The 22,417-nt window shown below is 48.4% G+C and overlaps 1 protein-coding gene across 6 annotated transcripts in view; it reads left to right on the forward strand.

Moving 5' to 3' along the window:
* atp10d (ATPase phospholipid transporting 10D) overlaps window positions 1-22,417 on the forward strand; it is a 98,537-nt gene that overhangs the window by 16,380 nt on the left and 59,740 nt on the right. For 5 of the 6 annotated variants that reach the window (XM_030116624.1, XM_030116627.1, XM_030116626.1 and 2 more), the window contains 3 exons: window positions 6,139-6,245; window positions 9,789-9,920; window positions 21,799-21,911. In XM_030116624.1, the coding sequence (XP_029972484.1) occupies window positions 6,139-6,245; window positions 9,789-9,920; window positions 21,799-21,911 (352 nt within the window). The remainder of the gene's footprint in view (window positions 1-6,138; window positions 6,246-9,788; window positions 9,921-21,798; window positions 21,912-22,417) is intronic. The other variant, XM_030116628.1, reaches the window with a different exon arrangement.

Consider the following 22,417-nt stretch of genomic DNA (forward strand, 5'->3'; position numbering starts at 1 on the left):
ATCGCCCAGGAAGTAGCCAGGCCCCTGGTAGAATGAGCTCTCACTCCCCGGGGCAGCGGGAGGCCTCTGCTGCTGTAAGCGGAGGAAATAGCCTGCACAATCCAGTGAGAAAGCCGCTGCTTGGACGGGGCCTTACCCCTAGCTGGATTAGCAAAGCAAACAAACAGCTGGTCACACGAACGCACATCCTGCGTACGGTCAATGTAGGCGCGTAGAGCCCGCACCGGACATAATAAATGCAACCTCCTCTGTTCCTCAGACTCAAAAGGAGGCGGACAAAAACTCAAAAGTTCAAAGGTCATAGCGCTATAGGCTGCAGGGATGACCTTAGGTAAATACGCCACATTCGGGCATAAAGTAACCTTAGTCCCATCACCAGAAAACCGGGTGCATGAAGGACTCACTGATAAAGCATGCAGGTCACCCACTCTCTTCGCAGAGCACAAGGCGAGAAGCAATGCAGTTTTGTATGAAAGAAATTTCATATCCACAGACTCAATAGATTCAAACGGCGGCCCACATAAGGCCTCCAACACCAGAGTTAGATCCCACGAAGGAATGCCAGATCGAATCACCGGCCTCAGACGGCGGACTCCTCGTAAAAACCGTACGGCAAGAGGATGCGCGCCTGGAGACACACCGTCAAAGCCCACATGACAAGCAGATATGGCCGCCAAATAGACTTTAATGGTGGAAAAGGAGAGACCCTTATCCAGAAGCTCCTGCAGAAACGTCAAAACGTCAGCAATAGAGCACTGAAACGGGAGAACACTGTGGTCCTGACACCACTGTTCAAAGGCCCGCCATTTATATGCATAAAGAATAAAGACCCCTGGTGGACGTGGCCCGAGCACTCTGAATTGTCGCCACCACATTAGGGGGCAGACCTCTCGCTAATAAGATGGACCTTTCAACAGGTAGGCATGCAGCCGCCACAGTTCCGGGCACGGATGCAACACCTGACCCCCAGACTCCCAGTCTGCGAGGAGATCCTCGCAGACTGGGAGCCGCCATGGCGTTGCTGCCAGTAAGCCGATTATCTCCGCATACCACGACTTCGCTGGCCACTGAGGGGCCACCAAGATCATGAGCAGGCCCTGCTGCCGCACCCTCTCCAGTGTTGAAAATATCATCTCCACTGGAGGAAATGCATAGAGGAGCACGTTCGGCCACGGGTGGGCCAGAGCGTCCATCCCCAGAGGAGCATTGCGGTCCATTATGGAAAAGAACCGAGGACAGTGCGTGTTCACTGCGGTTGCAAACAGATCCACCTCCGCCCTGCCGAACCTTTCCCATATCTGAGCCACCACCCGTGGGTACAACCTCCATTCTCTCACCATAGGACCCCCCCTGGAGAGAAGATCCGCCCCCAGGTTCAGACAACCGGGATTGTGGGTAGCTCGGACCGACAGGAAATTGACACTGCACCACTACAACAGAGAGTGACACATCCTCAGCAGGGGAAGCGAATGAGTGCCGCCCTGCCTGTTTATATAGGACACCACTGTTGTGTTGTCCGTCCTGACCAGGACATGCTGGCCGGCCAGGTACTGACAGAAATGCTGCAGAGTTAAGGAAACCGCTAGCATCTCCAAGAGATTGATGTGCAGCCTGCACTGAGTCGGTGACCAGACTCCTCTCACTGTCGCCCTGTCGCACAGACCCCCCCAGCCCTTCAGGGAAGCATCCGTGGACACCACCTTGCGCAACGTCACCCTGCCTATCGGGGAGCCCTGACACAGCAGGCCGGGCTCCCGCCATGGCCGCAGAGCTAGCAAGCAGGAAGGCGTCACCGTCAGCTTTCTCTGAAGATGCCGCGCTGGGCACAACCGGTGAGAGCGAGACCAGCGTTGAAAGGCCCGCATCTTCAGCAGACCCAGCGGCACCACTGCTATCATGGAGGCCATCATGCCGGTCAGCTGTAAAACCGTGCGAAAACGGAGTCTGCGTCCCAATTGAAACTGAGCGAGGCAACGGTGAAACGCGGTCACTCTGTGTTCTGACAACCGTGCTCGGCCCGTAATTGAACATATTTCCAGTCCGAGGAACGAAAACTGTTGCCGCGGAACCAGAGAGCTCTTCTGAGGATTCACAGAAAATCCTAGTGACTGAATGTGCGACAGTAGCAGCGACAGCTGCGCCGCCGCCTGCTCTCTGGAGCTGGCCACCAGAGCCCAGTCGTCCAGATACGCCAAAATACGCACGCCCCTCTCTCTGAGGGGAGATAGCGCCGCTTCTACACACTTGCTGAAAGTGCGTGGGGCGAGAGACAAGCCGAACGGCAGCACCAGGTACTCGTAAACCGAGCCCTCGAATGCAAACCTCAGGTACTGCCTGTGGTCGGGATGAATCGCGACGTGGAAGTACGCGTCTTTTAAATCCACGGATGCAAACCAGTCCCCCGGGCTGACCGCGGTAAGAAGTTGTCTGAGAGTTAACATCTTGAACTTGTAAGTCCTTAGACGTCTGTTTAACACTCTCAAGTCCAAAATAGGACGGAGACCACCCCCCTTTTTCGGAATAACAAAATACCGGCTGTACCAACCTTTGTTTTCCTCTGAGGCGGGGACCACTCGAATCGCCCTCTTGAGCAGAAGGGTCCGTATTTCTTCTCTCATCATCGCCGCAGCTGCCCCAGAAACCACGGTGTTTACCACTGACGTGAACCGCGGAGGTCTGACCCGGAACTGCAGACGGTAACCCGTAGCAACGGTGCGCTCTACCCAGGGGGATAGTGCGCATGCGCGCCACTGAGAGAGACGTGCCGCCAGTCTGCTGATCTGGGGCACTGTAAGTGGAGAGATGTCGCCCCCTAGCGTACCAGGGGGGAATGACACCGTTTGGCTGCCCTTCTGCACAGAAGGTAGAGGACTGCTGCCCTCTAGCGTGCCAGCAGGGAATGACATCACTTGACTGCCACTTATTTGAAAGCGACTTCGTTGCTTTATTTTTTGAAAAACCATAACATTCTTTATTAGAACAAGGTTTTGAACACGACACGCACCAGAAACATTTGAGTGTGTGTGGGGAAAGTGCTTGGGAGACCATGTTTGGGGAGTACAGCGCCGTTTGGGACTGATCCCCTGAACATAACATTGAACCCGCCTCACGGGGGGCAAAACATGAAGGGCCGCAGCGTCTCCCTGCTGCATGGGCCCTTCCTGACTCCATCCCAGGGTTAGGACGGCTGGTTCTTCTTCCTCTTAGGCGCCGAATCCTTCCGGATGCCTGGAGGTGGGCCCTTACTCCAAGCCGAGTGGCGTGGAGGCTGAGCGGGTAGTTGATGTCGCGCCTGTTGTCCCTCCTGGACGGTGGCCGTCGGAGTCGCCCTCTTAGGGAGCGACTGCACGGCTACAGGCCTGCGGGATCCGGATGCAGATCTGGGTTTTACCTCCCGTTTGGGAATGATGCTGCGCAGAGCCTCGTTCTGTTTCTTCCCCAGCTCAAATCTCGCCTGGATGGCGTCCAGCGACTGACCAAACAGGCCCGCAGTGGAGACGGGTCCGTCCAGATACAAGGCCCTGTCTCTCTCCGGGACATCAGACAGAGTCAGCCACAGATGTCTCTGCGCTACCACGGTAGACGCCATTCCTCTGCCGAGGGAAAGCGCTGCACCGCGAGCCACACGGAGAATGTAGTCTGTGGCGACTCTGACCTCGTCCAGGAGAGGAGACAGCGGGTTGTCTGGGGGCAAGTGCGAACCCAGCTCCGCCAGACACATAGCCTGGTACGTCTGCAGCATAGTGACAGAGCTCAGCGCGCGGGCAGCACCCGCCTGAGCTCGGTAAATTTTTTCCAGCTGTGACGCTGAAAATCTGCAGTGCTTGGACGGGAGGGAGGGGGCCCCGCCGACACCATGGTTATGGAACGGGGCCAGGTAGGCCGCCAGAGACGGCTCCATCGGTGGCGGGTTAACCAGACCCGCCTTCTCCGCTCCGTCCAAGTCCGAATATTGTCCATAGCCGGGCACCGTGACGCGGGTGGACAGTGGTTTGTCCCATGACGATGTTAGCTCTGCCACAAAGTCCGGGAACATTGGCAGAATATTTTTCACCGCTGCTGGCTCCGGGGGTAGAAAAAACCCCGCAAACCGTGACGGTTTCTGGGACGGCGGAGGAGACGGCCACTCCACCTCCAGCTTCTCCGCTGCTCTGCGAAACAGAGAGAGAAATGAATTGTTGTCGCGGTTAGCCGAAGCCGTGGCTGCGGCTAACTGCTCTGACGGCAAGCCCTCGTCCTCCGACAGCCCATGCATGTCCAGACCGATGTCCAGCACGTCATCGTCATCATGATGGGCTGCCAGACCAAAGGGCTGGTCAGCCAGCTCGGAGGACCCGGGGTCAAACCCGGCTGCTTCCTCCACTTGCTCCATGTGGTCCGCCCAGCTAGTAGCGGGGACTTCGACCTGGAGCTCCTCGTCGTCGGAGCCAGACGAAGCTGGGTCCCTGGACTCGGAGAGGAGGGGGTCCTGCCGTGCTGCTGTAGCACCCAGCACTTTTTCCAAGAACTTGACCCGTCTCTCGAGTGTCGACTGCTGAAACTGGAGACAAAACTCGCATGCTTCGGGGTCCGCCAACGCCCTCCTGGCGTGGACAACACCCAAACAGACGGGACAAGCCTCGTGATGGTCCTCCTCGTGTAAGGAGAAGCCGCATCCCTGAGGACAGGGACGAACAGAAGACTTTTTCCCCACCTTTGGCCTCGTGCTCATGACGAGACACGAAGCCTGTACCAGTCCGAAATTAGCGCTCCGCGGGCAGTCACCTGCTACAGCAGTAGCAGAGGCTAACACCAACAGTGAGCTGTTTAGCTAATTCCAGCACCGGAGAAAACAAGCTAACTAGCAGCAGCTAGCTAACCTGTCTCGGCGAGGTGTTCTTAGCGCAGTGAAGAGTGTAAGAACTGAGGGATGTCTGTGATGACGGCCGCTTATAAGCGGAGGGCGGGCCATCCACGTCATCACAGATCATCTGCCGTAAAGGCGTGAATAGAGGTGTCTTTAGCAGGCGGTAAGGGGCGTGATATCCCATACAATATGTGTTGTACCGAGTGAATCGACTGAAAGGGAACCGTCGTGACTGCGTGCTGTGTCGAGACGAGGATTTTGAAATGTTCAAAATTTTGGGCACAACAAAATATCGCGACCGGGCCGTGAACTATGCGCCAACTGTCCGTGAACTCCTTGTGAACTTGTCAGGACAATGCGGGAGGATGCCACGACTGGCACGCATTGCCACGCGCTGCAACGAATAGTTCACTAACAGCCCAAGCTGAACTGCGCAACCACGTTGTGCCAATGTGGGAAGCACGTAAACTATGTGTAAACTATGCGCAAACTATGCGTGAATGGGTCGTGCCAGTCCGTGACACTGACGGTCGTGCATTCGTGTGCATTCCTGAACTTTTTGTGAACTATTCGTGAACAGTGCGGGAGCCTGCCAGTTCGGTGACTCCAGATTGGCACGCCTTGCCACGACAACATTGTGGCAAAAAGTCGTGCAAGTGTAAACCTGGCTTAACGTTATGAGATGCTCTTGTACTGACTGTGCTGCTGACCGTATTTCTCTGGGCCGGGCAGTTCCCACTACTGTGTTACTGTCAAAATAAATTCTCTCAGACCTGATTCTTTGTAGTGAATCAGAAACTGGTAATTAAATTGATTTTATGACAGAATGAATGCACAAAAATGTGCATTATGGTGATTTTCATAAAAACACAAAACATAAATTATCAAGTTTTGCAACCTTAAGATAACAATGAAGAGTCGTCCAGGAGTCGAAAGAGTCGGCTCTTCTCTGGGAGTTGAGCTAAAAAATCTGACTCTCTGAAAAGAGCCCAACTTCCCATCACTGCAAGAGTCACTAGTGTGAGCGCAACATCACCCTTTGCGAAAATGCAGATTCATTTTATTAAATTCAGTTTCTTTTCAAGTTTTCATCAAATTGCATTTAATGGGGAAACATAGCTAAATTAATTATTATTTATAAAATAAAAGTAGGTGATGTAGTTTTCAATGATGGAAGTTTTTGCTGAATTCAGGAGGGGGTGCTGCAGCACCCTCCGCACCCTTACTTCCCGCGGCCATGATGGTACAACATCTCATATGTGTTGATGACCATCACCTGTCTTGTTCCATAGAGAGCATTCCAGTGGGCTCCATGTCGGCCTCCGTAACACCAACCTCCTGCTGAGGAGCTGCACCATCCGCAACACTGAAATGGTGATAGGCATTGTCATCTATGCTGGTGAGTTCAGGCACAACATTCTTTTTGGCAGTATATACATCCAAATGCAAAATTCTCAGGGTATTTTTACCCCAGTTTTGTTTTAAGGATGTGAAATGCTGGGTTTTGGCCATGCGATTGACTAGGCCATTGCAACAAGTGGTATGGAGACACTCAATGAAACAGTGTTACGGCTATTGTTTCTTTGCCAATGTCCAAGTTATTCACAATATGACTTAATTGGCTCCAACTGACAAGGAGGATCTTTGCCAGGTCGATATACTTGTTACTCCTCAAGAGCCATCTATCCCACACTGATTTACACTATGCGGGGTGGCAGGGCACTGGAGCTGATCACTGCTAATTATGGGCAAAGGCCAGGTGTACCTGAAGAGGTCAGGGCAGAGGGCATTCCACTGCACTCCATCACAGGGCGGATACCGGGAGTCGAACACTCACACACACCGAGAGGCAATGGGTTCACCAATTAACCGCACATGCAAAATGTTTTTGGGACTGTGGGAGGGAACTGGAGTACACAGATGAGTCCCAGGTACACAAGGGGGGGACAGGTGAACTACACACACTTGGTACTTTAACCAAGACTTTCTTGCTGTGAGGTGGGGGTGCTAACCACTGCCCAACAGGTATACCGTATTGGCCCGAATATAAGACGATGTTTTTTTTCCAGAAACTGCATCCTCAAAAGTGGGGTCGTGTTATAATTGCGGACTTACGGTAGATGGTCAATACACATCCGCGCCGCTAGATGGCGCCAAAGTGTCACTGACCAGAGAGCGAGTGGAGCGATGAAATGAGATCAAATGATCTGATGAAAAATGGCGGATCATCTGGAACAAAGGGGCTGAACGCTGGACAACTGAGCAACAACAGAGGAGAAGTTATGATACCAACTTTAAACTGATGGTGATCAACGCAGCAGAGTCATCAAACTACTGTCAAGCCTCCAGGAGATCTGGTGGAGCAGAGCCTCGTTCTTATTGGAGAGGGCAGAAAAAACGCCTACTAATGCTAACGTTATGAGAAAAGCTTTCCGTGGTCCGCGACGCTTCAGAGAGACTGATAGAAGGGTGAGTGAATATGTCACTGAAAGACGGAAAGACGGAATGTCCACCACCAGAGCCTGAGTCAGCTGAAGGAACTGGGAAGTTATTTACATCATTTATGCAGTTTTAACCCCTTGAGGTTCTTATTTGTTGCTTATTGTTTCTTATTTTGAGAAAGAGAATATATTTTTATTCAATACTGTAGTAATATTTTTTGATTTTATATCTCGTGAAATGTTATCTCATTTGTGAGTTTTTGAGTTTATAATAGCTGTATAATAAAAAGTTGTTTTATGAGTGACCTTATTGTCTTCAGCATTTTTCTTTTTTTTTCACAAAATGATCTTTGAAAAACAGGGGTCGTGTTATAATCGGAGTCGTCTTATATTCGGACCAATACGGTATATAAAATAAAAGTAAGTAAAAATACGCTTAATGTTAATGTTCAACGATGCAAATAATGGAAATTACAGGGTTAGTAGTATTTTACTAATTAATTCTTGACTTCAAGAGTCTGCCACATGCTGTTAGAGAGAGAGACAAGCTCCTTCGTTGGGAAGAAGATTCTGCTTCTTCCTCTCTGTCTCTCTCCCTCCTCAATTTCCTCCAAAATTTAATTTTTGCCACAAGTTTTATTGACAACATTAAAGTGAGTGAAATGATGACAAAAGGCTTTTTTGTTTTGTTTTTTTTTTGTCAAATGTGAAGCACTGTTAGTGCAATAGAATGGGGGGGGGGGGGGGCTGTGGTTTGGGGGGCTGCTGGGTCTGGGGGGTGCATACCTGTCTGCACCGGTGGCGTTTGGGGGTGGGGGCAGCAGTTGTGGGTGGTGGGGGTGCCTGGATGTGGGGTTCGGTGTTCCCTTGCCTTCCGGGGGGGTCTCCCACAGGACATGACGGTTGGATGACGTGGGAATGTGAGTGTGTTTGGGTTAGAGTGGACTCTGTGTGTGTGTGTGTGTGTGTGTGTGTGTGTGTGTGTGTGTGTGTGTGTGTGTGTGTGTGTGTGTGTGTGTGTGTGTGTGTGTGTGTGTGTGCGTTCTCGTATTTCTATCCTTGTCGGGGCCAAATGTCCCCACAAGGATAGCAAAACATGGAACGACGTGCCTTGTGGGACCTTTTTCCGGTCCTAAGTAGGAGAAACAGTGTTTTCTTGACCATGTTGTTGTTACTGGAAAAAGTAAAAGTGCAAAAACATTTCTTTAGGGTTAGGCTTTGTTGTGGTGTGGGTTAGGGTTAGGGTAAGGGTCAGGGTTAGGGGCTAGACATGAATGGGAGTCAATGGACGGTCCCCACAAGGATAGAAATACAAGACTGTGCGTGTGTGTGTGTGTGTGTGTGTTGGGTTGGGGCGGGGGGGAGTGAGGTGGGAGAGGACAGGGTGGGAGGGGTGGTTCAGGGGGACGGCGGGGCGTGGGGGGTGGGATCTGGGGGTTGAATCTCGGGGTGCGTGGCCGGAGTGCTGGGGGGTGTACTGGCCTGGGGTGGGTAGCCGCCCGTGTGGGCCGGTTCTCCCGGGGGGGTCATGGCCCTCCGCCTGTGTGGGGGGTCGGCTCTTGGGCTCTTGGGCCTCGGGCTCTCGGCTCTGCCGCTCCTGCCGGTCGTGGCTCCGTGGGAAATCGTGATATTGATTTAAAAAAAATTGTGATATATTTTTGCCATATTGCCCACCCCTAAGCAGAGGACACCATGGCCTAGCCTCCCACCGACTCCACTGGCTGCTCTCAAGTGAAAAAGTGAATAAAAAGGATTTCTTACAGTGGACTGGTTTTAAATCTCGAAGTGTTGGAGGTAGAAATCTGGAAAAAGAGCTTGAGTGCAAATTGTACACATTCATTTTGTTTGTGCTATTGTAATTCAGTTTCTCCATCATTGCTTTGTTGCTCGCTTCCACTCATCAGCTTTTTTGGTTCTGTCCACAGCAGCTCTGTAGCCTCCTCACCGTCACCATGCCCAGCTCAGACTAACCTCATGACGACCACCAGCAGCACGCAGGGTCTTCAGCCCGTCCTTTTCCGACGACACTCACGGCGGTTTCATCTCTTTTGCGCTGTCAGAAGGAGATTGTGAATTAGCGACCCGGGTCCACTGTTAGCTTATTAGCTTAGCCGCTGGCGTCAATGAGCTGTCAGTCAGCAGAGCCGTTGGACAGGCGTCTGTCACCCTTATGCTGTATGAATCAGCGTATCGAGTAAAAAATGACCAGAGTTTATCATTGTTATCGACTCACTTTGTATTTCGATAATGTTTCTTCATTGTTTTATTGTGCAGCCCTAATTGTGATGTCATTTCTGACACGGCAGATTTAAGTCCTGCAAACATTCAGTCATTCATTTTCTAAGCCACTTGTCCTTTTCAGGGTGGCGAGAGCCTGGATCCAGTCCCAGCTGTGTGTGGCTCACAGACTTACCTTATTTAAATGATGTCAGATTGTTGGATTGTACTGGCTCACATCAGACTGAAGATGCTGTTTGTGTTCTTCTGTTCATGTTACCCAGGCCATGAGACTAAGGCCATGATGAACAACTCTGGACCAAGGTACAAACGGAGCAGCCTGGAGAGGCGTCTGAACACAGACATCCTGTGGTGTGTGTTCCTTCTGCTCATCATGTGTTTGATCGCTGCCACGGGTGTGTATTCAGTCACTCCACAGCTCACTCCAATAAAAGATCCGGTATGTCCATTGCAATAGTTCTGTCAGTTGACCTTTCTCAAATCCCGCCCCCGAACCGAACCGGCATAGTCCAGTGACACCTCTTAGCAACCGTTACTATGTAAGCATATTTTAACAGTACTAGACTAACATAAGAGAGCTGACCAGGCATTGCAACAACATGACTGCTCCACAAGGCTTTGCTCATTTGCTGCAGTTGAGGTGACGGCCAGCGCCCACATACTGCCAAACGGCTGCGCTGTGCTGCGCAGGTCGCAGCCCTCACGCAGCACTTACGCACCCATTGAAGTCAATGAAGTCGCAGGCAGAGCGCCCACTGCCTGCGCGAGGCCTGCATCGGGCGTGCGCACGCCGTCGTCCTGCGGACCGCCCTCCGCACAACTTCAATCCAGGTCTATTTTTGCTGGAGGCGCAGCAGAGCAGGAGTCAATTTCCCATAATGTCAAAGCACCAACAGGAAACCAAAATAGTGCAACATCCGTTTTATCAAAGCAAATTACTGACAAAAAGTAGACTTTCTTTATTACGAGGCATATATGTGTATATATATATATATGTGTGTATATATATAATATATATATATATATATGTGTGTGTATAATGACACCATGCATGCCTGCATGACTCACATGATCATCATGGTGGTGAGGCCTGGCTCAGGTTAAACCCTCTAAAACATAAATCAATACAACAAATTCAAGGCATTTATTTTTAAATAGAACAGTATAAAAACTTTATAGTGCAAATGCAATTGAACTAAATCAATCTAGGAATAATTATTTTCAATAACTTAAAGCATAGCCCCAATATTTTTAAATTAAAAGGGAATTTAATAGAGCAATAATAAACAGTAGTGCAACGACAACTTAAATAAATCTATATATGTTGTTGCATTTTTAAATTAAAGTGCAGACACAATATTGTAAAATGAAGTCATTTAGATAAAACAGTATAAATAACAGCAGTGCAACAGTAACCTAATAAACAAATCTAAGTTTTTTTTTTAATTAGGGTGCAAACAAAACAGTAAAATGAACAGGGCATTTAAATAGAACAGCAAAAAAATAGTTCTGCAGCTTAAAAGATTACTTTCCAAAATGTTATAGTCCAAAACCAACCTATGAAGTCACATTCAAAAAATAAAAATCCAAACAGCAGAAGCTGCTCTCTAAACAAAAATATAGGCTTCTTTAACGGGCGCTGTACGTCTGTCACCTGATCCATTCTGCTTCTTCTCAAGAACAGCAGCTGCAGCACAGTGGCGCGGAAAAGAACCGTGTCAGAGCTAACGACCAGCAGATGGTGGTAGTGCAACCAACAGGATGCAAGCTGCCGTAAAACATTGCAGAAGAAGAAGTGTCGGTGCTAACGGAGCTAAAGGAGCTAACGGAGCTGACGGAGCTGACGGAGCTGACCAGTAAATAGATTACTAATTTAGTTAATGACGTGGTATCAGATCGGTGCCTGGACTCCAGCCGATACCGATGCCAGCATTTTCGGCAGTATCGGCGCAATTTCCGGTACTGGATGTCCCGATCAGGTTTTTTTGCCTCCGAGTCCTATCATTTTGAGTATCTTCCGATTCCGAGTCCCAATCCGATTCTTTTCTAATATAGTAAAATATGTACATTATCTATAAAAAAAAACTTATGAGAAGTTCTCCTTTTTTATTTTCTTAACGTCAATTCAAAACAACAGTTAGAACAGTGCATTTCTGTGACTCAAACTAACAATCAGAAAATAAATAAATTTTCTCTGTAGTTGCATCTTTCTGTAGCACGGAAAACCTAAATACATCTCATTTAACCCATTAAAGCTGGGCACACATTCCCGCTGAAGCATGCTTCAGTGAGCAGCAGCGGCCAGAAACATTCAATACAGAGTTAGGAGGCAGAGCAGCAACATGATCTGGACCCGGAAACAGGACCAGTTATGCATATGCACGAGTTTGATGCATTTCATTGCCCAAGAAACAGCTGATTAGCACAAAGAAGAAGAAAAAAAGACCTGGCGTCAATGGTAGAACTGTGCTCCAGCACTTCCGGGTTTAATGATAGAATTGCGCAACAACGCCACTACCGTAAATGCGTCCCGGCTTCAATGGGTTAAAAAGTAAATTAAAGAAAAAATAAACATATGAATCCAACCGAATCCAAATCAGGAGGAAACTTCCGATCCCGAGCAAGTCCGTAATCACGTGATCAGGGCCGATTTCCGATCACGTGATCGGATCGGGACATGCCTAATGTATATATTACTATTGAAGCTGTCGCACATGTTTTTACATGTAAATTATACGCATATACGCTTTTATGCATGACTGTTTTATTTTGAAACCTGAACACACTCATCACGCAAAACAAAGGAGTAGTGGAAATTTTTCAACTCCTGAGAGAACAAGCATCATGGTTGACGAAGAAAAACTGATCCTGAAGGTAAAAGGGCAGAAAATCCTCTGATACACTTGGGCAGAAAAAGCTCAAGTTATTGGCGTGTGTGGTAAGTAAATTGTAACGATATAAAATGCATGTTCAAACCTGTTTACATGGAGATCGTGACTAAAAAATATAACTCCTCAACTGCATTTTAAATTATTAAATTAAGATATATTAAGATATATGCTGCTGAGTGCACGTCTGGTCAAAAGGTGGAGTGACGCACAGGCGCCGCATCAGGTGGGATCACCGTTCTGGACTGTTCCGGCACAGTATTCCAGACAGCACTCGTACATCTCCCCGACGTCAGCCCGACGTTCCTCGCTTCATCGCCAGGACGTCACATGGACAGCGTTTGCTCATTGGCAAGACGTCGCCGAGACGTCGGCATTTGATCGGAAATTACCACCGGCCGACGTTCAAACGATTAAAGCCGTAGCGCCAGGCTGGAGAAGGCCAACGTAGCTTCTCCAAAATCAGATATGCGACCTTTGTTATAGGTCAGACCTTTCAAATTACTCGTTTTACTGTCAAATGTGAAACGCAATACTGACGTAAAAAAATTGCTGGTCAATTTCGGGTGTTAGTAATGAAAACACACAATTGAAGTTTAGACACTTTTTTTTTTGTGTTACCACTTCAATAATTGCACAAGGCAAATGTACAAGGGGAACAACAGACGGAGAAGCGAGAAGAGAGAATGACCCATGAAAATGAGTTGAGGAAACACTTAGGCCACCCAGTGAGATTTTAGTAAATAATGCTGATTGTGAAAATGCAACACAGTTTAACTCAAACCGAGAGAAAAGTGAAGTAAACAAAGACTTTTCAGCACATGTGACATTTGAAAAAGCTGAATAAACACTGGATGGAGTAAAACTATTTGTTTACACCATCAGTTGTAAAATATTCTTGGCTGTAAATAGTGTACCTGAACATCATCAATGGTCCAAACACAGCACAGTAACTTTGAACAGGAATTATAAAATACATGCAAAGGCTGCAAAGGCAGCCAAAAAACACACAACTCATCATTTAGAAACTTCAGATATCCCAAATTGTTTCTTTTTCACAAATCAAGTTAAATATAGAGAAAACTGTCAGACCTCTTTGACCAAACATTTTGTTTGGTCATTTTAGAAGGTTTCAATTAAGCTTCCAGGAATTACACTGTATCACTGATGTGTACTGATAGTCTTAAAGGAGCACAGCTCAGTTTTAAATATTAAATGATCAATTATTCACACCCACTACACATTTTCACCTTTTCCTGATGGGCAGCAAGAGCTACTTCTGCAAGATCGCAGTCGCTCCTATTTTCCTGTGCAGGGCGCTGAAGGCACAGCAATATGAGTGATTTGGGTACGAATCGTCTGTTTGTGCTTTCAGTGTTTCTAATGACTCCCTGCTCTGTGTGCAATGTGGAAGACAAGACGCTGTCCTGGATGGGAAAGTTTCTGAAGGACAGCACAGAACCTAAAAAAAAAAAAAAAAAAACCCAAAAAAACAATAGGACTGAGTATTCTGGTGCGATTTGAAGGCTCAGGAGCAGACTGCACGAGGAGATGGACATGAAGTGATTAGAGCTGGTTTTATTTAAGATCCAGCAGACAGAGTGTCCAGGCCGCAGGTCCAGAGGCAGCAGAATCGAGGTGGTCCGAAGCGAGGCTCGAAGGCAGTCCAGGGTCAGAACCAGGTGTCAGTCCGGGACAGGCGGGCGGCTGGAAGGCAGGGAGCGGCAGGGCGAGATGGCGAACAGGGCGGGTCTCCTTACTGAGAGCAGGAAAAGACAAAGTTAATTTGAGAATGCGGAGAGCTAAATGAATAATCACACATCTACACACAGATGTTACGATCCAGCGCCGACATCCAGTCAGGACGCCACTTCAATAGTGGCGTCCTGTGATGAGCAGGCCCCACACTTCCAACACAGCCTTCCCAGCGCCACCCACCTGAAAAACAACACAGCCATGCAATGCCCCTAAGGGGACGCTCATGTGCGGGACGTGACACTCAGTTCCTCCTGACAACCTGCAAAAGAGAGAAACAAAAAACAATTTTAAAGAACATCTCAGTCATCATGTAAGTTGCGCCATTTTCATTGTTCCTGGGTGAGAATACAGTACTGCTGTGTGATCTACTGACCCAGACAGATCATTTAAAGAAATTAAAGCCGCAAGCGGCATTGGACGGGACCGAGCCTCCCCGCCGGCCCACGACTGAGACGTCCACCCACTAACATGCGAGTTGTTAGCATCTCCCATCCACCAACATGTAGCTGTTAGCATCTGTCATCCACTAACATGTAGCTGTTAGCATCTGTCATCCACTAACATGTAGCTGTTAGCATCTGTCATCCACTAACATGGAGTTGTTAGCATGTCCCATCCAATAACATGTAGCTGTTAGCATCTCTCATCCACTAACACGGAGTTGTTAGCATCTACCATCCACTAACATGTAGCTGTTAGCATCTCTCATCCACTAACATGGAGTTGTTAGCATCTCCCATCCACTAACATGTGGCTGTTAGCATCTCTCATCCACTAACATGTAGTTGTTAGCTTCTCCCATCCACTAATATGTAGCTGTTAGCTTCTCCCATTCACTAACATGTAGCAGCTGTTGGAATCTGTCATCCACTAACATGGAGGTGTTAGCATGTCCCATCCACTAACATGGAGGTGTTAGCATCTCCCATCCACTAACATGTGGCTGTTAGCATCTCTCATCCCCTAACATGGAGTTATTAGCATTTCACATCCACTAACATGTAGCTGTTAGCATCTGTCATCCACTAACATGGAGTTGTTAGCATGTCCTATGCACTAACATGGAGTTGTTAGCATCTGTCATCCACTAACATGGAGCTGTTAGCATCTGTCATCCACTAACATGGAGCTGTTAGCATCTCCCATCCATTAACATGGAGTTGTTAGCATGTCCCATCCACTAACATGGAGCTGTTAGCATCTCCCATCCATTAACATGGAGTTGTTAGCATGTCCCATCCACTAACATGGAGCTGTTAGCATCTCCCATCCATTAACACGTCGGTTGGACGTCTCAGTCACAGGCCGGCGGGGAGGCTCGGTCCCGACCAATGCCGCTTGCGGCTTTAATTTTTCAATTTTATCAAATGTTTCGCCGGTCATGATATGCGTGCCAAATTTGGTGAGTTTTTGTGCATGTTTAGGAGGTCAAATTAGGGTTTGTTTGCGCGTGGGAATAATAATAACCGTGAAAAAAAAATGGACGAATAACAATAGAGACCTTGCCCTCCAGGCATGGTGGCCGCAGGCCACCATGCCTGGAGGGCTCGGTCCCTCATAAAGGGTTGAAACATTTCAATTTGTGTAATGAAGCTATATATATATGGGTTTCACTTCCCAAAATGAGCGAAAAAAACATTTAACTTTCATGATATTCTAATTTTGAGATTTAACTTGGATAGCTTGTCATCTTGCTATAAAACATGAATGCATGTTAGCAAAGCTAAAGGCAGTTAAAACACCATCCTCACTTGAAAAATAACGCAGCTTTAGCTTTTAAGGTTGTTCTATTATCACACACATAAGCTGTCAAACATACCTGACATCAGCCTGAGCCAGTGTTGTATGTCAGCCTCTACCTCGGCCTCAGCAGTCTTTGGTTTGAAGCCCGTTGTTGAGAACTGACACTACAAGATAAAACAAAAAAATATCAGCAACAATAGGACAGGTGGGAAGGCGGTGAAAGAGTGTATGCATTTGTAACCAATGTAGCGCCTCCTGTAGGACTTACTCTAATGCAGGGGTTGGCAATTAGCGGCCCGTGGGCCAAATGTGGCCCGCCGAACCGTCCAATCCGGCCCGCGAGAGGATTCCAACACATGCGCACAAACGCACGTATTACCCCGGGCCCTCGAGCGGACGCACGCACCCCTGTTGGAGTGTGATATCTGTCATTGTGTTGCAATAGACAATCTTCGAAAGATGTGTTGTTTAGTTGTGGTTTCCGGTTTGTCACTGAAAAATAAAGAGGAGTGGCACCTCGTCTGGTGAGCTGAGAGCGCAAGTGAGTGCACTACACCGAGCTCACCTTGTGTATTTATTGTCCAGTAACGGTGTGTTTCCACCAGACGCGACGCAAATTTTTCGGGTGACGAGATTACATACAAAGTCAATGTAATGACGCGATAGTCGCTCAACCTTGAGCGGCGGGCGGCGTACGGCGAGCGTTTCCAGGGAAAAATCCGCGCGCCCGTCGACTTGCGCTGCCACTCGCTGCCGCCCGCCACCCGCCGCTCCATTGCTCGTCGCTTGAGTTGAAATAATTGAACCTTTCAAACGAATTGGCGCCAGGACAGCCTATCAGCATGGAGGTCTTCACGGACGTGCTGACGGAGGGCAGCAAGGCTTCGACCACGCAGAACAGTTGGCATGATGCCAAGGCGAGCGGCGTGCGCGATCTCACTTGTTCACAGCTTGTGGTGGAAACCGGGCGTCAGCCTGAAGCAGCGCTGGAACCGGCCGTCCGGCAGCTCCTGCAGACGGTGGAACTCACCGAGCTGAGACCGCCTCCGGAGGGCAGCAGGCAGCCTGAAGCGATGCCGCCGCCTCGCTGCAGCCGGAGCTGAGTCCTCATGTCAGATACAGAGCAGCGACGGTGGCAGGCGGACCATCTCAATCTTTATTTGTAAAAGCACTTCTCATATTCATAAAAGTGCTGAACAGTAAAAACAGTCATAAAAACAAAAAGAAAAAAACCCGCACCATCGATCAGTATGCGTGCGCGCACACACATACACACAGACAGCCGGGTGCACACAGGACTGTGGGACAGACATCAGAAAAATCCTGTCCACTGTGCAGGAGACGGTGATGAGGAGCTGTGATGTTTCTGCAGGATGTTCTGTGTTGCATAGTTGTTCCAGCGTGACCAGTCCTGCAAATGAATTCACACAGCAGTGATAAAAGTCGTGCATCTCGCGCGGCGCGGTGTCATTGTAACACAAATGCAGTTGCGTTAAACGCGTCCGGTGCCCCCCCCCCCCCCCCCCCCCCCCCCCCCCCCCCCGCTCTCCAGTCCACAGATGGACGCGTGCGAGAGCCGGGGAGCCCTTGGCCTGCAATTGAAATGCCCCCAAAAAAAGTGTCCCGCCGCCAAATCTAATTGCCGACCCCTGCTCTAAAGGATTTCATGCACTGGTGATTTGTTGCTGTTAAACGGTCCACTTTAAGGTGAAGTTCGATGGTCTGTATGCAGGAGAAACAGGATCGTTGCTGATAGTTCCTGAAATAATTTAGAAAAGGGGAAAAGAAAATCAACATTAAACGGTGCATGTGCCGCGCAGATAACGTTATGATCACTGCTAAGGCAGACGTAGTGAGTCCATATCACAATCAGTGTTGTGCCAGTTCATACTTAAAGGTGCTGTAGGCAGGATTTGGCATGGCGATTTGAAACCACAGCCAATCCTGTCCTGTTTTCTCTGACATTACGCCCTTACGCAATTTAAGCCCCTCCCACAAGAACGTGTGACGAATGCCCCTCAACCAATACGGTTAGAGCCTCAGGGGCTCTTCTGATTGGTCAAAGATACCTGGAGCGGTCGAGATTCCTTTTCAACAGAGACATCAGAACAGAGACAGATGGAAACGCTGCGCCCTCGCAGTAGTGCAATTATACTACACTCCTAAAGGATTATCAATGGATACTCTAACATTTAATCCAAAGAAAACACAGAAAAATTAGCATTGACTAGCAAAATCCTGCCTACAGCACCTTTAAAAAGAACTAGCGCAAAGTTCAGTTCACATATCTAGAAATGAACTAGTTCACACATTCATAGTTCTTTTTTTTTTTAAATGAGCTAAGTTTACGTATCTAAAAATGAACTAGTTCACTTTCATTTGTTACTTTTGTTAGTACTCAATAAAAACCTCTTCTTAACCATCCATCACAAGTCACTGCTACTCCAAAACTAAACAAAATTCTTTAGCCTGGGTGAAGCGGATCATACAGCGTCCTGTGACATGAAGACAGAGTCTCTCTCCGCAGCAGCAGTCCTCAGCGCCCAGCAGAGAGTTTTTATCTGCTGATATCTGCTCAAATAATGTCCCAACATCTCCATGATACCTGCTGAAGGAGCGGCTGCTCCCCTGACCGGAGCACCGCCGCCGAGCGCCACGTCTCGGTTTAGCTCTGCTCCACATGGCGATGTTTCGAATTAACTGGTGCCCATGTTAACTTGTGACCAATAGACTGAAACATGTAGTCGTTCTGGCAAATGTCGGTTATCGACAGTTACAGTGAGTGTATACGTTTAAAGTCTTTTGTTAGTCTGACTTTAACAACTGCTGTTATCAGCAGGTGTTTTCACAAACCTCCGCCGTCATTCGTTAACACGGGAACCAGTTAATCCATAACACCGGCCGGACGATCGCTCATATTCTGCCACAGAGCTCTTTATACAACTCGCTGTTTCACAGTTTGCTTTCATCTCGCCTCTCCAGTGTTTGTTTTCTCGGGGTTTTTATTAAAAAAGTGTTTTTCAACCACCGTCGTGTTTTTCTGCTTGTTTTTGACTGTCCTGCTTCCTGTTTACTGCGCACGTCATTACGTACGGGGGTTGTGACACGCCTCTGTCTTGCAGCATGCAGACAGATACTGTGGCGTTTAATCCACAATGCTGCCCCGTCCCCGCTGCCTCAAATGAGCGTGAACGTGAACTGCGTGTGACACTCATTCTTGCCAAAGTGAGCGGCGCTCTCGTTCACGTTCATGATATGAAAACTGAATCGCTCAGTTCGCAGTTCACCGTAAATATGAACGTGTTCAGTGAACGCCGTTTATTGAACTTCTTCATGCACAACACTGATCACAATATTCATTAATTTGGATCACGAACCAGTCATCTGGGTTTAATTGGGACATTTTGCAACTAACAGGAGGACATTAAACGTGCCTTGATGAAAAGAGGGAAATGCCTGGCTGAGGCTCCCATCAGCATGGACTAAAACACAGGACAGGCAATTCAGAAACCATTTGAAATGCGTTAAAAGGAATTATTAAACAGACAAAGTAGTTTTCAAGACTGCATATTGTTAGCGGATCTATTTTTGGTCTCAGAGTGCGGCCGTGGCTGGTTCTGCCGCCTGTGCGACGTTTACAAAACAGTACTCGAGGAAGAGACGCCTGATCGTATCAATCATCGGTTTAACAGAGGAAGAGGGCAAATTTTTAAAAGCACACACCTCCAACAGAACGTTCCACTGGTTCTTGCTGGTCGCTTCTCCTTCTTTGTGTATTCTGTAGCAGCTGGCCGAAGTGCAGCGAACACCTCTCTCTCCGTTCTACATCGGCTGGAAACCTGTGGAACGACGGTTGTTCCTTTTCCCCTCTGTAGCTGCTACACAGCTGCTACATGCATTGCGAGGCCGTTGTGACGTCACCTGCATCAGTGTGGCCCATCATCAGCTTTTAGCCTAGCATTTTGCACTTCTGTGAGGACATTGTGATTTCCCAAAACTGAATAAGTCCCGCACGTAGCAATGCAAAACCGCTTTGTTAACTCGGTCATGTTGTAACTAGTATATCTGCTAAAAAAAATTTATTTTTTTTTTCATGGACTGATAGTAACAGTAGTTTAACAGCGGCTAGCTTGCTACCGGTCATTGGGTTTCCGGCTACCTGCAGTGAGTCGTTTTACGGTGCGCCATCCTCTGCATGCAAACGGCATGATCGGCCAGCCGACGTCAAGCCGACCTTGCTGAGACGTTTAAGGAGCCGGGAAAAACCAGCTTGTCGGCCGACGCTTGTCAGATGTTATAAATTGCGGGCCGACGTTCCGATCTAAGGCCGATGTCGGCCAGACGTACGTGTGCTGTCTGGGATGTGGGCGCTGGGCGTAAAGCTTGTGGGGTTTCCCATTGACCAGTGTGCTTTAGCCTCGATAGTCATAGTGTTCCCGTTGTTCCTTATTTTAATATCTAATCCACTGCATATTGCAACCCCTTTTGCCTCGATCTGGGAGGTACTGCTTTGAGATTGCTCCAGAAAGAGTAACTGACATGCACGGTATATTTCTCCCCTCCGTCAGTTTCAGGAAGCTTGTCGGACTGGCAACAGTAACTAAGGGAGGGGTGGGGCTTTTGAGAAAGGTCAGTTGCTATTAAAGCTGGTGTCCGGAGTTTCCGTTCGTTTCCAACGTATGTATAATTTTTCAACAGAGCTTAAATGTGTCAGTCTGGTTCGATACTACAATATAATATTAGCATAAAGCAATATAAAAATTTATTTATGAGCCCCGCCTTCGTCTCATAGACCCCCATGTTATCCAAAAAAGCGCCGGTCAGCTTCAGCCAATAGATTTCGAGCTTCCGCATTCTCGTGTTATCAATCAAAGTGTGGAGCAGCCAGAGAGCACGGCCGCTCGCCCAGCAGAGGAGAGTTAGCTCTGCAGCAGATATATCCACTGTCTGCTGAACATCCACCGTAAACAGCTCAACATGGAGGATGCTGTAGGACTCAGAGGCTCTCATTTTCACCCGACAGATAATAGCGTGCACAATTAAAGGGGCGTGGCTTGGTCGCTCATGAAAGCAGAGGGAGGGGGAACCTCGAGACATTGGATTTAAAAAAAACCTCTCTCGTTCAAAACTCCGGACACGAGCTTTAAGCTGCTCAAAAACAATATTGAGAAATTCAGTCGCTACTTTCAGTGGCAGCGGAATTCAAACCATCCTGAGGTGGTTTACTGTGATGCCTGATGGTGCGTTCACACCAGACGCGTTGCAGGCGTCACGGCATTGCTTTTACGTTCAAAGTCTCTGGTGGACGAGCTTCAACGGACCGAACGCGCGTCAGGCGCTTTCCGAGCGTTGGCGACGCGCGTCACGCGTTCACGCGTTGCAGGCGTCAACGCCTGAAGTCAGGAAAATTGAACTTTGGAAGCGTCAACGCAGAGCGCCATCCAATCACAGATGAGCACTCTGGGGAAGACGTCCCTCCTTGTGACACACTGATGCAGGCCAGAAGCTCATCAAACCGGCCCGGGAGAGGCGGAAGTCCCGCTGAAGGCGAACCTCATCCTCACGCAGCTCCTGGAGCAAATGGTGAAATTCGCCAAATTGTGAACGCCGCTGCAGGATGGGATGAACCCAAAAACGTCGCACAGGCGCCTGACGACGCCGTTTTCTGGCGAGCCAGTGTCTCGATGGGATCCGCTATTGCCAACATGAAGACAGGACACAGAAGCTCCTCCCACCCCAGTGAGCTGCAAAAGCTTTGCAAGCGTCGTGTGTAATTTGAACACGCGTCGAATTCCACACTTTACACGCGTCAACTTTGAGGCGTCAGTGACGCTTGCAACGCATCCAGTGGGAACGCACCATTAAACATCCTGCTGATTCATAGGTCACGGACTCTGGCTGAAGAACCTCAGGGACCCTCCATTCCAGGTGGGCGGAGAGACTTCTCCTGCACTGGGTGGATTCTATGTATTCTGGACGATGATCATTGTGCTGCAGGTTAGATATTTTATCATTAACTTAGCAGGTTGTCTCTCATTGACGTCTCCCATGAGCTTCATTTCAATTACAGTATTTGTTCAGAGCACCGGTGACATCTCTGGTGTTCAGTATAACCCCTGTGGCTCAGTCTGAATCAAGTCATTGCGTGATCTCAAACCTCTGCAGAAAGCCTGCTAATGAACCTACATCTCGAGGAGTGTGACTGCTGTCAGATGTCCAGTCATGACATTAACTCACTGACTGCAGTCATGTTCAGAGCAGACAGCTCCATACTGCCAGAGTTGTGGGGCATTTTCACTGAACTTTCAACACCCACAGAATATTGAGTTTTAGAACTACATAAACATTGAACCCATCTAAAGAATCCTTAGACTCTCTTCTTTCACCACAAAAAAAAAAAAAAGTTTGTTTCTAGCCTTTAGAAATCTTTAGAAATCTTCAGTAGAACATAGGGTGGTTTCAGTGAAAATGCCTCATTTTGACCAAAAAACAGAAAAGGAGCT

This window comes from Salarias fasciatus, chromosome 19 (assembly GCF_902148845.1).
Source record: "Salarias fasciatus chromosome 19, fSalaFa1.1, whole genome shotgun sequence".
Taxonomy (NCBI): Eukaryota; Metazoa; Chordata; class Actinopteri; order Blenniiformes; family Blenniidae; genus Salarias; species Salarias fasciatus.